This window comes from Rhinopithecus roxellana, chromosome 1, assembly GCF_007565055.1.
Source record: "Rhinopithecus roxellana isolate Shanxi Qingling chromosome 1, ASM756505v1, whole genome shotgun sequence".
NCBI classification, from domain to species: Eukaryota; Metazoa; Chordata; class Mammalia; order Primates; family Cercopithecidae; genus Rhinopithecus; species Rhinopithecus roxellana.
In genome coordinates, this window is record NC_044549.1 from 131333892 (window position 1) to 131350941 (window position 17050).

The 17050-nt window shown below is 46.6% G+C and overlaps 1 protein-coding gene across 6 annotated transcripts in view; it reads right to left on the reverse strand.

The window, feature by feature from the left end:
* Positions 1-2000: 2000 nt before the first annotated feature.
* The window catches only part of YEATS2 (YEATS domain containing 2), a 109892-nt gene continuing 94842 nt past the window's right edge, over positions 2001-17050 (reverse strand). For all 6 annotated transcript variants that reach the window (XM_030931462.1, XM_030931465.1, XM_030931448.1 and 3 more), the window contains 10 exons: positions 15660-15788; positions 14786-14884; positions 13532-13634; positions 12581-12654; positions 10691-10770; positions 9917-10118; positions 6757-6983; positions 5746-5820; positions 4345-4418; positions 2001-3043 (listed from right to left, as the gene is read on the reverse strand). In XM_030931462.1, the coding sequence (XP_030787322.1) occupies positions 2935-3043; positions 4345-4418; positions 5746-5820; positions 6757-6983; positions 9917-10118; positions 10691-10770; positions 12581-12654; positions 13532-13634; positions 14786-14884; positions 15660-15788 (1172 nt within the window). In that variant the 3' untranslated portion in view covers positions 2001-2934. The remainder of the gene's footprint in view (positions 3044-4344; positions 4419-5745; positions 5821-6756; positions 6984-9916; positions 10119-10690; positions 10771-12580; positions 12655-13531; positions 13635-14785; positions 14885-15659; positions 15789-17050) is intronic.

The window sequence follows — 17050 nt, forward strand, 5'->3', positions numbered from 1 at the left end:
ACTTGGACTGTATCATAATGCCTTTGAAGAACCAAAGATTTCAAAATCGTTCAGCTCTGATGTTTCTGGATTTTTCATTATTTTTGAGCCATATGCTAGCAGATGGTCACAGCATAAGGACCGTGTCACAGGAGTAACTTCTTTCAGACCTCAACACCGTCCAATTTTACCCTGCCAGATAACCTGGTATGTTCCTTTGTTAGACACCAGGAGCTGATTCTCTCTTTGCCTTGGCTTTAAGGAAGCTCTGAGCTCATTTATGCAGTTTTCTTCTGCCCCAAGCCGTCAGAAATAATTATGTCCATTTCCAATTTTTTTTAGACTTTTATGTCACTGTAATCCTTTAATGGTTGCAACATTTTTTTTGGCAAGAAATAGAGGAATTAATTAATTAATTAATTAATTTTTTTTTTTGAGACGGAGTCTCGCTCTGTCGCCCAGACTGGAGTGCAGTGGCCGGATCTCAGCTCACTGCAAGCTCCGCCTCCCGGGTTCACGCCATTCTCCTGGCTCAGCCTCCCGAGTAGCTGGGACTACAGGCGCCCGCCAACTCGCCCAGCTAGTTTTTTTTTTTGTATTTTTTAGTAGAGACGGGGTTTCGCCGTGTTAGCCAGGATGGTCTCGATCTCCTGACCTCGCGATCCACCCGTCTCGGCCTCCCAAAGTGCTGGGATTACAGGCTTGAGCCACCGCGCCCGGCCGAGGAATTAATTTAAACATACCAACAAGAATCTATACTGTCACCTCATCCCAGTACAAGGAGAACCCTGCCTGAGTACCACACTTCAAACTCAGAAACACCCACCACAAATACCAAAAGATTTATTGTAGACAATTTTGTTACACAATTATACACATAATGATACACATTTGAAACATTAACACATGTGGAGACTGCTAAATCATTTAATATTTCTTTTGCAAAAAGATAATTTCTTTAGGCTGTCATGCCTGTAATAAACAAATCTGTTCTCATTTGGATCAGATCTTTCTCCCTCCATCCTGGAAATCACACAGTTCACTTTTGCTGAGGCAATCTATCCACTTCCCTATCAACCCTGCTTATAGCAGTTCACATATAGACTATTCAAGCCTTATATACTAAACTGCTAAGCCAGTGCATGCCCTATGCCCTACTGAGAATAGATTCCTTCTGTACTTGCAGCCCTCAAGATGCTGAATTAATTAATTTTTGAGATGGTCTCACTCTGTCACCAGGGCTGAAGCGCAGTGGTACGATCTTGGCTCACTGCAACCTCTGCCTCCTGGGTTCAAGTGATTCTCCTGCCTCAGCCTCCTGAGTAGCTGGGATTACAGGCACACACCACTATGCCCGGCTAACTTTTTTTATTAGTAGAGATGGGGTTTCACCATGTTGGTCGGGCTGGTCTCGAACTCCTGACCTCAGGTGACCCACCCACCTCGACCTCCCAGAGTGCTGGGATTACAGGCATTAGCCACCATGACCGGCCCAGATGCTCAACTTAAAAGGCAGAGTTTATTCAGTCACTCCCTGCCTTATCTTCCTGACTCAAACATCTACAGGACCCATGAAAACAGGAATTACGTTGCTTGGGTAATTCTGACTCACTCACTCTGAGCACACTCAGGGAGAAGGGCCTGAGGCACACAGCCTGGCCCGGCTCTCATGGGGCCCTTAAAAAGACTGCAGAAACATTGGCTGACAAATGGTTGCCGATTCTTCTTGAGGAGAACAGGAAACAGATTTCTGACTGAGCATGCGTTCTCTGTTCTGCCTTCCACATAGGCCGTGTTAGGAAGTCTGAGATGGGACGCCTCCAGTGGACCCGGGCACCTGACAGCGCCACTGCTTGCCTTCCTTCTCCTGCCTGCTGCCCCCTCCCATCGAGGGGTCCTCTGCTTGTGGACACAGCCTCATCTCACTGCTTCCGGGCACTGGCATCCCTGTTTCTGGGCATAGGCAGTTACTTCTCCAACTTTAAGGCACTCACTGGTACTTCTTTTAAATACTTTTCTTCTGGGAAAAACTCCTTAACAGAGAAGAGGATACACAATCCACGGATAGGACAGACCAGCCCAGAAGAGCCTGCTGGGGGCTGTTCCCCGCTGGCCACTCAGCATGGGGTCAGCTGCAGAAGTTCCTGCAGACCATGCAGATGGCATGGAGCCTGCGATCTGCTTCGCACACATATGTAACACTGCTACGCTTCTGCCAAGTGTCCGGGACTGGTGCACGCTGTCTATTCCTAGCATAGTGAGAGTTTTCTTGGTTATAATCAAACCTCTTCCCGACTCCCGTTGGGACCTCTCCGTCTCTTGCCACTGCTTTGACAATGGTTCTAGTAATGCTCCTGTGCTCAAAACAGGAATTCTGCTCAGTCTGCCGTCTCTCAGGCCTTCCTGGTTCTTTGCTCTAGGTATGGCCTCTTCCTATAGCTGACTCACTTGGGCTCAGAGTACAGCCCCTCCACACCAAGGCCAGGCAGGGGAGAGAACCACTTGCTGAAGCCCAATCTTTCTTCAGGATAACTGCTAGAGCTACTGGTAACTCCAGCCCACAAAATGGTTCAAATCTCTAGCCTGCCACTCATTTTCTATCTCCTGGGGAGGCGGGCCCAAGGAGCCCCCTTGAGCACACTCAGGGAGAAGGGCCTGAGGCACATGGCCTGGCCCAAGTCTCATGGGGCCTTTACAGAGACTGCAGAAACGTTGGCCGACAAAGCACGTATCCACTGACAGCCTCACTCCACACTCAGGAAACAAACTCCTGTCCAAGAGGATTTCATCTGGAGTGGAGCATGCTGGTGGCACGCGGGAACAGGAGCAGCAATGCTTGGGTAGCCATGACATCCCGAGGCGCACTGGAAACCACCTCCTTCCCGAGCAGCAGGGTCCTCAGTTACAGCTTCGCTGCGCCTTCAAAGCCTGCTTCTCCAGGGCACCTCACTCCGCTCACTGGTCCTCATTCAATATTCCCATGTGTTTGTTTGTGAGGAAATCCAGAAAAGGAATGTTGCAAATGGCCTGGTGAATATTACTCACTGTAATTTCTTTGGGAATCCTGGTCCAAAAAACAAAGGGTGTTACCAGGTGAAATTCTCTCACACGTATCTCATCATTCATTCACTTAACTCACCACAGGGACTATCCCAGGCAGAGGCCCCCTGGAGAGGGCTCCTGAGCCACAGACATAGCTTAGGGCCACTCTGGGGTGGGGGCTGCCTTCCTAGTCATAGGCATGAGAAGGATGTCAACAAGTTGGTTGAATGATTAGGAAAAAAGATTCTGAGAACTGAGAAAAGAGAAAGAAAACAAAGTGGATGGCAGAATGGAATGACACATTTGTGAGTGAGTCTCAGCAGACCAAAAGCTGAGTCAAAGCACCACAAAACTCTGGGACTGTATTTCCCATCTCCGGGAAAGATGGGAGATGGAGTCACGCCAGGCCAGGCGTGATGTTAATTGTTCCATCAAAAGCACCCAAGTCACTCTACCCCTCCAGAACAGGGAGCACAGAGGTGAGCAGGAGCCACAGGAGGCCCCTGGCTCACTTGTGGGTCCAAGCAGGACAGCGGGCAGCAGGACCGGAACTCTTGGTTCACCTCCTTTTCTCTAAAGACGTCTATGTTGTCTGATATATTCCTGTGAAGCTTCATCTAATATTCCTCTGATTTAGGCCCTTCATGTCCTCAGGCACTTTGCTACAATTTTATAAATTTGTGACAGCCTTTAGCATAATGCAATAAAATAATATTCGTTTCCTCTGCAAGAAAAGCAGATGTGGCCTATCTACCATTCTTTCAGGGCCTAGGAAAAGACTGAAACTCAGTGTCTCAATCAAAGACAATGAGAGTCAGCAAAGAGCAGTGGCAAGCCCGGGAGCCTCAGAGCCAGTGAGACCTGAGTCGGAAGTCCAGGTCTCCACTGTATTTTCTGGGAAAGCTGGGTAAGATTACCTTTCAAAGCCCGGTTTCCTGATTTTTAAAAAGGGAATAATAGTTCTGCAATGAAAAACAAGTAATATATGCAATGCTTGGCCCTCATGTCTGACATGTAATGGACACTTATCTTTAATTGCAAAGCTAATATTTATTCAACCCTGTAATAAAACAGGGTCCTAGGTGTCTGTGAAGTAATGAGGAGGAGGATATAAACCTCTGAGCAAAGCTGAGTGAGCTTTCACAACCAAGGTTCTCTAAAAATGACAGAGCAGACCCTTGAGTTCACCTGGCTCTAAGAGTGTCCTAAGCACTCACTCCACCTCCTACTGGATTGATGTAAGTATAAAATACCTTCATGGGTAATTCAACTGTTAGGAAAGAGGTATAAGCCTCACACCACGGACTGCAGAGATAGTAATACCTGTTGTGAGAAGCTGTCTGGTATCCAACTGCCAAAGCCTGTCTCAGGATATCATTCACCAGCTGTTCTGTAGCCTACAATGGAAGGCGCTGTTATTCTTCAAATGGCCATCTGCTTGCTGGCAAGAAGGGACGCATCTAACCCCATCCCTTACCCCAAATGTCTGAAACAACTGCACCTAGGGATTGAAAAGTCCTTAAGAAAAAATTAAAAGTCTCAATAATAGACGATAGTTGATAAAGGCCATGTTTCTGGGAAATTATGAATTGGAGTGATTTTCATTAATCAGACATTATTCTATTGACTGATTGATTGACTGAGAGATGGAGTCTCACTCTGTTCCTCAGGCTGCAGTGCAGTGGCACGATCTCGGCTCACTGTAACCTCCGCCTCCTGGGTTCAAGCGATTCTCCTGCCTCAGCCTCCCAAGTAGCTTGGATTACTAGGCGAGCACCACCAAGTCCGGCTAATGTTTTATTTTTAGTAGAGATGGGGTTTCACCATGTTGGCCAGGTTGGTCTCAAACTCCTGATTTCAAGTGATCCACCCGCCTCGGCCTCCCAAAGTGCTGAGATTACAGGCGTGAGCCACCGCACCCAGCTCTAGACATTGTATTTAAGGAAAGCAGTTGTTACTGAGGTACCCCTATTCTTGGGGAGGATCCACGAGGAAAGGAACTGCTGACCTAGGATCAGGCTGGGGAAGGAGGCTGCGGCATTTTCACACCCCTGCCAGGGTCAGGACAGTTGGGCTGTTTGCCGTTGTGACATGTACAGAAAATCGTAAGCTTTGTCTCTGCCACCTCCTAAAGCAACGAGCGCACTGACCACCCTCCTCCAGAATGTCTTAGGAGGCACCTGAAACCACGTGGAAAAATATCTTCAGAGCGACATGAGTACTCAGGGGAAACATAACTTAGTCCACTTAAAAATCAGAAGAAAAGGCCGGGCGCAGTGGCTCAAGCCTGTAATCCCAGCACTTTGGGAGGCCGAGACGGGCGGATCACAAGGTTAGGAGATCGAGACCATCCTGGCTAATACGGTGAAACCCCGTCTCTACTAAAAAATACAAAAAACTAGCCGGGCGAGGTGGCGGGTGCCTGTAGTCCCAGCTACTTGGGAGGCTGAGGCAGGAGAATGGCGTAAACCCGGGGGGCGGAGCTTGCAGTGAGCTGAGATCGGCCACTGCACTCCAGCCTGGGTGACAGAGCAAGACTCCGTCTCAAAAAAAAAAAAAAAAAAAAAATCAGAAGAAAAAAAACAAAAAGAGAGAACCTAAGCTCAAATAAGATGAGAAATTTTAAAGCATGTTATCTTTGTTCCTTTTCTGTCCTTGCCCCTTACTCCAAACCGCCTGGGATGCAACCACCCTTCCTGGCTGGCGGCCCCTGGAAGCACCCACCTTCAGGATCATGTCCTCCACCACGGACGCATACACGTTCCTGTGGAGCGCCACGGGCTGCAGGGTGATCCCAATCTGGAAAAGCAGAAGAAAGCCGTTTGTTCGTATCGCTGCTTTAAAAACAGCCTCTCGCCAACCAAGCATAACTCTTTGACACCCAAAGAGATGCCTGGTTGGAAGAAGGACTCTGCAAACATGCTGGGCAAAATTCACTGGAAAGGAACACGGAATATGACATCTAGACGAATGTTATCTTGTTTTTCCACATTTCTGGCTGATTTCTAAAATGTGACTATAATCCTACTTTAACTCTCAAATCTCCTTCGTGGAAGAACCTGGTTGGGATCTGCCATGAGCTCTGATAAGCGAACACCACTCTGGAAGTTCTGGAATCAAGACTCCAGTGTCCTGTTTGCACTTGGAAACTGCATCTTGCCCATTTTTCATGGCAGCCAATGAAAGCACACTGTCTTTCACCTCGGGCCCTGAGCAACTGACAGATGCTGAAGAGCTGCTAGGCTCTAGCAGGGTGGATAAGTACCTCTCTCCGGTATAATAAGGTAGGTGCATGCCATCTGCACCACAGGCGGGGCACTCAGGACCTATCAACACATCGGGGGGGATTTCGCACTGACGCGCAACTCAGAAATACGACAAGCCTCATGAGGGAAAGGTGCTTCTACTGAGGCAGATGAGAAAAAATGAGATGAAGAGTAATCAACCGTTTCTATCTAGCCAGCTTTGCTTCAAGTCTGTGTTCAACAAGCAACCTTTTCACGTGTAATTAGCGTTTCTGCCCAAGGGCTCTGATGCAGGAAGATGGGAGCCCAGAGAGCACACCTGGGTCAACCAGGCAGAAGGAAGTCAAGCATTTACACCACTAGAAGAGTCTGGGTCTGAGTCTGGGTCTGTGAGGCTGAACATCTGGGTCTGGGTCTGTGAGGCTGAATGTCTGAATGTCCAGCTCTGAGTCTGTTCTGCTGCATGAACTATTAACACCACAACCCCTACCTTCTGTGTGACATCCCCAATAAATTCAGACCCTGGGGTTGGTGGCAGGTAGAACTTGACTTCCTCTTGTTTGTCTTCCTGCTCCTTCTTGATGTTTATCTTTACTGGCTCAGAGAGGCTGAGGATGTCCACCTCCTCCTCATTCTCGGGTTCCCTTTTCTGGAACTGCTGCAGGTCCTCCAGTTTGCGGCAGAGGTTGTCCGCAGAGGAGAACGATGATGGGCACTCTAAATGAAAGCGAGCAGCGTTAAGACAGCTGTGGGGCCAACGGAAGAGGACTTACCATCTCCAAGAGACCCATGGTCTGAGGAAGGGGGAAAAGCATCAGCGGAGCTGACCTTCTTTCCAGCTCTAATATTCTATGGATCTATAATAATGACAGCTAGTAATTCATGAGGGAGAAAGGCACAAAGACAGGCATCTTGTGTGTGATCTATGTAAAGCAACTGCCATCTAAGACAAAAGAGTACGGAATTCTCACTTTTACCACCAAAAACCAGGCCACTCCCCTCCCTCTGAGTATTAAGGACTAACCTGATTTTCTACATCTCAAATTTGGAAAATTTAGAAATGCAGAGTGAAGAAAATAAAAAGAATCACCCCTATTCTCACTGCTCAGAGAGCAGGACTGTTAACACTTCAATGTATATTATGGGTCCAGTTTCTAATAAGGTAATTTATACAAAGCCTAATCAGGAGTGTGAGGACCTTAAGGCCAGGTCTAGGGCACTAGCGCCCTTCCACTTTCTGGATGAGTGTGTGAGGTCCACACCAGGTACAAGATTTAAGGGCACCCAGCTTCTGGTCTTTTGTTTTACTGACTGGGCTCTAACACGCTCCAGCTGCTCAAGTTATGCTGGATGGCGCTATATCCTGGAAAACCCATTATAAGTTGAAAAACATCATTCTTTGACTTGGGATATATATATATATATATATATATATATTTTGAGACAGAGTCTTGCTCTGTCGCCCAGGCTGGAGTGCAGTGGCTGGATCTCAGCTCACTGCAAGCTCCGCCTCCCGGGTTTACGCCATTCTCCTGCCTCAGCCTCCGGAGTAGCTGGGACTACAGGCGCCCGCCACCTCGCCCGGCTAGTTTTTTGTATTTTTAGTAGAGACGGGGTTTCACCATGTTAGCCAGGATGGTCTCGATCTCCTGACCTCATGATCCGCCCGTCTCGGCCTCCCAAAGTGCTGGGATTACAGGCTTGAGCCACCGCGCCAGGCCTAACTTGGGATATTTTCAACTTACGATGGCCTTATCTGGATGCAATCCCATCAGAAGTCAAGGCCTGTGCTGATGCCTACAGCTTTCAGACCACTGTAAAGTCACAAAATCAAATCACGGTCAAACCACTGTAGGTCAGGGGCTGTCTGTAATCAGTCAGATTAACAGGAAGGACTGTGCTTTCCACACAGTGTCAGTGAAGCCCGGGAAACATCAATACGGTCTCTGCTCTCCGAGTAGCTTAGACAGCGAAGTCAGACAAGCCCTTGTGCTGCTGATGTAAAGCGCTGCAGGAGATGAGAGGAGAGGCCATCCTGCATTAGGCTCTCAAGAAACTTAATGGCAAAGACGGGACTTGCCCTTTTTTTTTGGACACAGTCTTGTGCTGTCACCCAAGCTGGAGAGCAGTGGCATGATGACAGCTCGCTGCAGCCTCAACCTCTTGGGCTCAAACAATCCCCCTGCCTCAGCGTCCCGAGTAGGTGGGACTACAGGCGTGCACCGCCATGCCCAGCTAATTTTTGCATTTTTTGTAGAGACAAATTTTCACCGTGTTGTCCAGGCTAGTCTTGAACTCCTGGGCTCAAACAGTCCTCCTGCCTCAGCCTCCCAAAGTGGGAGGCCACTGAGCCTGGCCCTAAGTCTTAAAGGAACCCCACCTCTATGCTCCAGGTTTCCTTGGACAGGGAGGCAGAGCTTCTGTTTTTCTACATAAATGGGGCTGGGGGCAGATAACAACCTATCTTTTTATTTTATTGAGACAGGGTCTGGCTCTGTTGCCCAGGCTGGAGTGCAGTGGCGTGCTCATGGCTCACTGCAGCCGCAATCCGGGCTCAAGTGATCCCTCTCATCTTAGTCACCCAAGTAGCCAGGACTACAGGCGAGGTACCACACCCAGCTAATTTTTGTATTTTTTGTATGGACAAGGTCCTACTATGTTGCCCTGGCTGGTCTCAAACTCCTGGAGGCTTAAGCAATCTTGACTTCTCAAAGTGCTGGGATTACAAGCATAAGCCACTATGCCCGGTCCAACCCTTCTTATTCTTTAAGGTGAAACTCAAAATGCTTCTTCTCCCTACGTATCTTTAATCCCTTGGTCCTACATCCCATGGCCCTGCAGCAGTGGTTTTTTTTTTTTTTTTTTTTTTTTTTGAGACAGTCTTGCTCTGCAGCCCAGGCTGGAGTACAGTGGTGCAATCTCAGCTCGCTACAACCTCTGCCTCCCTGGTTCAAGCAATTCTCCTGCCTCAGCCTCCCGAGTAGCTCGGACCACAGGCGGGCAGCCACCACGCCTGGCTAATTTTTCGTATTTTTAGTAGAGACGGGGTTTCACCGTGTTAGCCAGGATGGTCTTGAACTCCTGACCTCGTGATCCGCCTGCCCCAGCCTCCCAAAGTGCTGGGATTACAGGTGTGAGCCACTGCGCCTGGCCTAGTAGTGCTTTTTTATCATAAAACAATTCATTTCACCTGCAACATTACTAGTTTTCACAAGTGCCTCCCACACTGGGTGGCGTCCTCCAAGCTGGGTTTGGAGATAAAGTAACAGATGAGACACAGGCCTCATCTTCACAGAAGGAGCACAGACTTGTCTGGGGCATAGGGGGGTCCTTAAGGTCACAAAAGATGGGGAAGCTGCTTCGATCTGCAGGAAAGGAGATGGATCAGGAGTCTTCAAAGAAGAAATGATGCCAAGCAGGGACTCTGGAGTGAACAGTGTGAGCCTGCTGCACGGCAAGGGCTGGAACATTTGTGGCTGGGGCACAACACTTGAGATACTTGGGTACCAACAGCTCCACGGGGACTGCATAGTCCCAGGGAGGACATGGCAGGAGGTAGGAAATGCTCTTGTTCTCTACAGCACCTCTTCCAAATCCTCACCTCTCTCTAAGCCAATGCCCCCAGGCTGCCAGGCGCTCTGAAGGCTTACCAGGCTCGCTGTCGATCTGGGTCAGCACATCCTCGATGGAGTCCCCGTCATTCCTCAGGCTCTCAGGGTCTGGTGGGGTGTAGCCATGACAGCGGCACCAGTGAGCAATATGCTTGGTTTTGAGGGGAGTCAGGTGGTGAAATCTCGGATTCTTCTCCAGGATTTCTTGTAAGACTTTTCGCATTGTCATTGCTCTTTGCCACTTAAAACAAAATTTTTTTTGGAACCATAATCAAATCCTTCCACTTAACACAACTACGTTATCATGCAATCATAAATCACCATCCTAACTTAACCTGTTAGAATTTTTTTTTTTTAAGAAAAAAAACCTGATTGTGTTACTCCCCACTTAAAAAAAGTAGAACTTCTACCAGCTCCCTAATGCTTATAACTAAAACAGCAACTCCTAGGTTTGGCCTTTAAAGATTTTCACCTGGTCTCAACCTAGGACCTCCCACTTCCCCTCCTATCCCAACTTTCCCTAAACCGACCACAGCACCTTCCCACTGTAAGGACTCGATACGCAAGTTCATTTAAAATTCTGAAACTCAGAAAAAAAGTTAGAAACTGTGAGGGATGTTTCTACCAGTAATGGAAAAGAAGGCAGCCCTGAAAGTCGGCTGGATACAAGTCTTTGAAAAATGAGACTTTTTTAACTGAGGAAAATATTCAGCCATCAAATATTTCAATAAAATATGCTGCAATCTGTATCCCTGTTCCCTAAGAAAAGGTTTCTGCAGGCAGCCAAAATGAACAGGCAGAGACGTAGGTTACCTCAGCAGCTCTCCTTTTTCCAATGTTCCAGCCATAGTACTGCTCTACAGACTTCGCAGAAAAGCAGCTGGCATCTTCACCTAGAATGCACATACCCAGCAAATCCTGAATAAAGCTCTTACGATTCCAATCACATATCATTTGCTGGAGGCAAGCCAGTCACTTCTTCAGATCTCTTTATTGCATGTATGTTCCTTACTGGGCAAGATGCAGCCTAACACCAGGAGGGCGTCTCCTCAGAAGAGAAGGCGTCCTGTCGTGTGTACTCAAAGCAACACACCTTCTTGGGAACTTGGCTTCTTTGGTGGAGAAGGTAATCACTGCCACAGGCTATTAAAGTCTGTGGAACTGGCGCTCCACTAGGAGCCCTGGACCCGCCATTAACTCACAAGGTGGCCATGGTAGATGGTGTCTCACTTTGTTGCCCACGCTGAAGTGCAGTGGCGCGATCTCAGCTCACTGCAACCTCTGCCTCCTGGTTTCAAGCGATTCTCCTGCCTCGGCCTCCTGAATAGCTGGGACTACAGGCATGCACCACCATGCCTGGCTAATTTTTGTATTTTTAGTAGAGATGGGGTTTTACCATGTTGACCAGGCAGATCTCAAAGTCCTGACCTTAGGTGATCTGCCCACCTCAACCTCCCAAACTGCTGGGATTACAGGTGTGAGCCACTGCAACCAGCTTGGTTTTCTTATCTATAAATTGAGAAAGCTGGGAAGATAGTATCTGAACTACCTTCCAGCTCTTGTATTCTGTATTTTTAAGGAGAGAGAAAACTGTGTGTGTGTGTGTATGTATGTGTGTGTGTGTGTATATGTGTGTGTATATATACATATATGTGTATGTATGTGTGTATATACATGTATATACACATACACATGTATATGTATACACATACACACATACACACACACACACAAACACGTATATATGAGAGAGATTTTTTTGTTTGAATTTCTTCTGTCAGGCTGGGAAACTGTCACCAAAAGTTTATTCTGAGATACATCAAAATGATCCCCCAAACTTTACCTTAGAAAAAGAGACTACTGCTTTGCTATTACAGTTGGAAAAAATAAGTAGGTGGTCTGTACCTGGCGTACGTGTTCAGAGCCCTACAAATCTGAGTGGCGTGGAGGCTGCCCCTGGCTTCCCTCTCAGTGTGCATGGTGGTCTTGCCCATGAGCATGCTCCTGTGTCCGCAGGCTGCTGGCCCCTCAGCAAAGGCTATTGATTCTGTCAAAACAACTGGGGCTAAGCAGCAATTTACTCAATCTAGCTAACGATGGGCAGTGACACAGCACACCACTTTGGGAGGTCTTAAAAACTGTGCATTTCTACAGTGTGCAATCCTGAGTTTCAGAGGAAAGATGAATGGTCTTAAGAGTCAAACAGAACCAGGTTTGTATCCTGTTTCACCACCCATGGCTCTGTGATCTCGAGCAAGTTATTCAACCCTGTTCATCCTCAGTTTTCTCATCTGTAAATGGAGATGACACCAGCTACCATACAGGAGGCTGGGATTATATGAGACAGTGAACGTACCCAGTCTGCACAGGACCTGGTACACTGCAGCCAAACACTAAACGCTTTCCTCATTCATAAACGTCAAATGCTAATACAGAGTTTTAACTGCATACAAAACAATTTATGATTTACATATGAAAAACGTAAAACATTCCTTCTAAAGAACAACACAGTAAAAAGAATAAAAAACTAACTGCATGTGAATGCTAAAACCCTTGCAAATGAGCTGTAACTCTAGCTGAAACCTTGTAAGGTAACTGCCATTATCAATATTAATTTACAAACCCAAGTGATTTCAGTCGACTCAATACCTTAAATTCACAGCTTTAAAAAATGCACCCCTATATTCAGTGTAATTGTCTTACTTTTTGCAGTGATTAATGGAATCTTCTTTACTACTGCTGTTAAGAGTTGCTGGATAGTCTCTAAATGGTCTATCCTGAGAAGGATAAAAAAAAAATAAGGCAATAAATTAAATACATGTAGCAGTTTCCATAGCCATATATATGCCATATACTTAATGGATATATTCCATTCTGAGGGAATTATAATGTAAAAACATCATATTAACATGTCTTTCCTTCCATAGATTACCTTCTTTGTAAACGAAAGGTGTTCTATGCTTAAAAAGAAAATGTCAAGACTAAATAAGATTCCAGGAATGGAAGATTATGCGCATATTACAGACAGTTAATCTACACCTTAAAATTAAATAGCAATATAATCTTTTTGCAATGTGACTGCTACTAGGGGAGAAAAATTCTGTATGCCCGTCTTAGGGTTATTACAGTTCACGCCTCCATCTACCATATTAAAGGGCTAAGTTTCTATTGTCCCCAGCAGTTTGATATACTTAAAAGTAGCTGGTCAGAAGTGGCTTCCTGATTTAGAAATTACGAAACCTCAGGAAGCATTTTAGAAGAAGCAAAGAGTGTGTATAGCCCATGAAGAGGCAGCTAAGATTAGGCAGGCATGTGGACACCCAGTCACAAAGCACGTATACACCTGAGTGATGGCAACAGGAGAAATTTTGTGCCCAAGGGCTCAGCAGAGAAAGCCCACGTTGGCAACCTCAACTGAAATGAGGTCTAATCCCATCTGAGGCTTCTAAGGCTACAAATCAAGTGCCACCTCCAGTCACATCACTGTATAAAATGATGACCCTCAGCTGTGCATCACTTGTCCACTACACAGGCACAGACAGTTCCTCCCATCAAGGGCTTAGAGCTACACACACAACTCTGCACATACTCAGCTGTCACAGGTATGACAAACACCCAAAGCGGAATTCCTTTAGGAAAGATTGGAAGAATTACTTAATGACATAGTTTCCCAGCTCAGAACTTTCTTCTGTTTTCACTGCTGTCTGACCCTCCTGAGAGAGGCAGCTCGGCCCAGGTGTTTCTGGTTCAGTCTTCACTACAAGGCAAGAGCAACAAAGAGGCAGCTGTTAGGGGTTAGCAGTGGAAGGACATGTGCAGGCACAAACAAAGCTCCTGCAGTGAAGCTCAGCAAGGAAACTGCCACTCCAGCTGTTGTGGGGACACAGCCAGGGGACTGAGATGGCTCCTATCATCCCAGGGTCATCAGACAAGGGAAGAACTGTTAGCCTGGGTCTCAGGGGGGACAACTCCAGCCTCATGACAGGGCGGGGGCAATAAAATGGCTCCTCAGATATTTCTTAAAGGGCCACCCATACTGCTGTGTAAGATCCCTCACCCCCTCCCCACACATGTGATTTAACAATGCTACATTGAAGTACAATGCTGGTTTGTTCTAAGTTCTAATATTGTGACCTTTCCAATATCATCTCTCCAGCTAGTTTATCAACTTTCAGCATTATCTTAGCGTTCTGAGACACAAGGCAGAAAGCAAAAATCAGAATGCCTGTGCTTGGACATTGATGTTATCAATGTCAGCGTGTTGCTCTAATCCACCATGCTATCCCGATCTACTCTTGTGGGCAGGAATGTCTCCCACTGCCAGCTCGCCAAAGTCTGGCCCCTACCTAAACCCCCTTTACCACAACTATACTCCCCAAATGAGTCCCTCTAACTTGCCACTTCTCCAAAGGGGAAGCTGAGTCTTTGTCTCTCCTGTGCCCTTAATCTGGCATACCCCTTGACTCCCCACAGCTAAAAAACCTCTACTCTTTTAAAGTCCAGGTTATAATCCATGGTCAGTACAAAGTCTTGCCCTTCTCCACACCCTCTGCCAACCCTGATCAGACATCCCAAGCTGCAATATTTCAGCAATCATTTCCCTGGCCACATGTCTTGTGTTTATCAATGATTGCTTGCTGTCTACAGCAATTCTTTTCAACCTTATTATAAATTTATTAAAGGGTAGAAATGATCCTTTATACATCTCTGTGTTTCCCTCAATGTTAAGTCTACCATATGAGTATTTAGGACATATTTGCCAAGTGGTTGATTTGCAAATGCTGAAAATTCAAAAGATTCAGATTATGGTAACGTCCTGCATAAAACTTCTGGACATCAGAAGAGAACGTGAACGACAACAAAAAAGATAACAAAACTTCTGGACGAGAACTCTGAGATCCTATGTACCTTTTGCAACAGCTGCTGGAACACAGCTGGGGACAACTGGAGTTGGGGCAGCTACAGGCAGAATGGCAGGTGGCTTGCTGGTAGAAAATGACTGAACCACTAAAGGGAGAAAAGGACGGACGGATATAACAAATACAGAGATTATTTTTAATGAGGGTGATCTAACTCCCAGGTGATAACCCCACATGAGACGAACAGCACAAAGCCAACTTGAGGACAACAGGAATTGCAAAGTCCCTTTTTACTAGTGGGCGATTATTAGATATGAGGGTAACTGAGGTATATCTTCAACTGTAGAAATGGGAGCCTGTCACTAAACTAAGAAAGTAACAAGCCAGGCTGGGCGTGGTGGCTCACGCCTGTAATCCCAATATTTTGGGGGGGCCAAGGCAGGTGGATCTTCTGAGGTCAGGAGTTCAAGACCAGACTGTGCAACATGGTGAAACCTCGTCTTTACTAAAAAATACAAAAATTAGCCAGCTACTCAGGAGACTGAGGCATGAGAATCGCTTGAACCCAGAGGCGGAGGTTGCAGTGAGCCGAGATATCGCCACTGTACTCCACCCTTGGCGACAGAGCAAAACTCTTGTCTCAAAAAAAAAAAAGGAAAGGAAAACAACAATCCAATTAATGTAAATTCTTATAAACACTTAAAACATTCCCCCTTCAACTCAACTTTAGATAAGGGCAGCTATTTAGAAGCCAATGAACATTTGGGTTTTGAGTCCTGGCATTGGTGCCCTAGCATTCAAGGTGCAGGGAGTACCGTGATAGCTGAAGGGCGGCTGTACACGGGCAGAGCAGTCACCACCTGGTAAATGCTGGGATACGTGGAAGCGGCCACAGCACAGAGGCCCGTGGGCAAGGCACTCACCTTTATTCACAGGCATCAGGATTGTCTGCACCCCTCCAGACGTGTTTACGCTGAGTGGTTTGAGCTGGCTGGGAATCGTCAGGACCGCCTGCTGGGGACTGGCTTGGCTGGAGTGAATCTTTAACAGTCCTAGAACAAATTGGAAGACAAGGCCACGTTGAAGGTCAGGTGCTTCAGGAAAGTCCCTTATCCTCTGTGCCACCCATATTTTGTCATGGAGGAAGTTACCTTCCAGTAAACAAAAGAGCGAGAAGCAGGAGGCAACAGATGCTGTGGATTTCACAATAAAACATCGGCATGACAATAATTGTTTATTTAACTTTTTGAGATAGAGTCTCGCTGTGTCACCCAGGCTGACATGATCTTGGCTTACTGCAACCTCTACCTCCCACGTTCAAGCGATTTTCCTGCCTCGGCCTCCCAAAGTGCTGGGATTACAGACATGAGCCACCATGCCCAGCCCCTATTTATTTTTATTTTTAGAGACAGGCTGTCGCCCAGGTTGAAAAGTGTAGTGGTACGATCATAGCTCATTACAACCTTGAACTCCTGGGCTCAAGCGATCCTCCTGTCTCAGCTTCCAGAGTGACTGGGACTACAGGCATGCCATGACACACAGCTAATTTTTAATTTGTTTCTGTAGAGATGGGGTCTTGCTTTGTTGCCCAGGCTGGTCTTGAAACTCCTGGCCTCGAGCGATTCTCCCACCACGGCTTCCCAAAGCACTGGGATTTTTTTTTTTTTTTGAGTCGTATCTCGCTCTGTCGCCCAGGCTGGAGTGCAATGGCGCCATCTTGGCTCACTGCAACCTCCATCTCCCAGGTTCAAGCAATTCTCCTGCCTAGGCCTCCTGAGTAGCTGGGATTACAGGCACATGCCACCACACCCAGCTAATTTTTGTATTTTTAGTAGAGACGGGGTTTCACCATGTTGGCCAGGCTGGTCTCGAATTCCTAACCTCAAGTGATCCACTCACCTCAGCCTCTCAGCTGGGATTACAGGCATGAGCCACAGCGCCTGGCCAGCAATGGGATTATAGATGTGAACCATTGTGCCTGGCCATAATGATTAAAAGTATCCTTGTACCACAACCATGAAGTAACATTTTTGCTAGTAAAAAGGATAAAAAGTCACCCAAAATCCTACCGCAGAGATAATCAATACTAATGTTTTCAGATAGTACTCTTCCATGTTTGTTTTCTATGACAATTTGTTTTGCACATAGCTCTGATGTGTACAAAATTTTGGATTTTGTACACAGTTCTAGATATAAAATTCCGTGTTTTGATGTCAAACATTGTCATTATCCTACTTAAAAACCTATGCTGGCTCCTGACTGCCTAAAACATATTTCCAAAATTAGCTTCAAGCATTCAAGGTCCATTTTAATC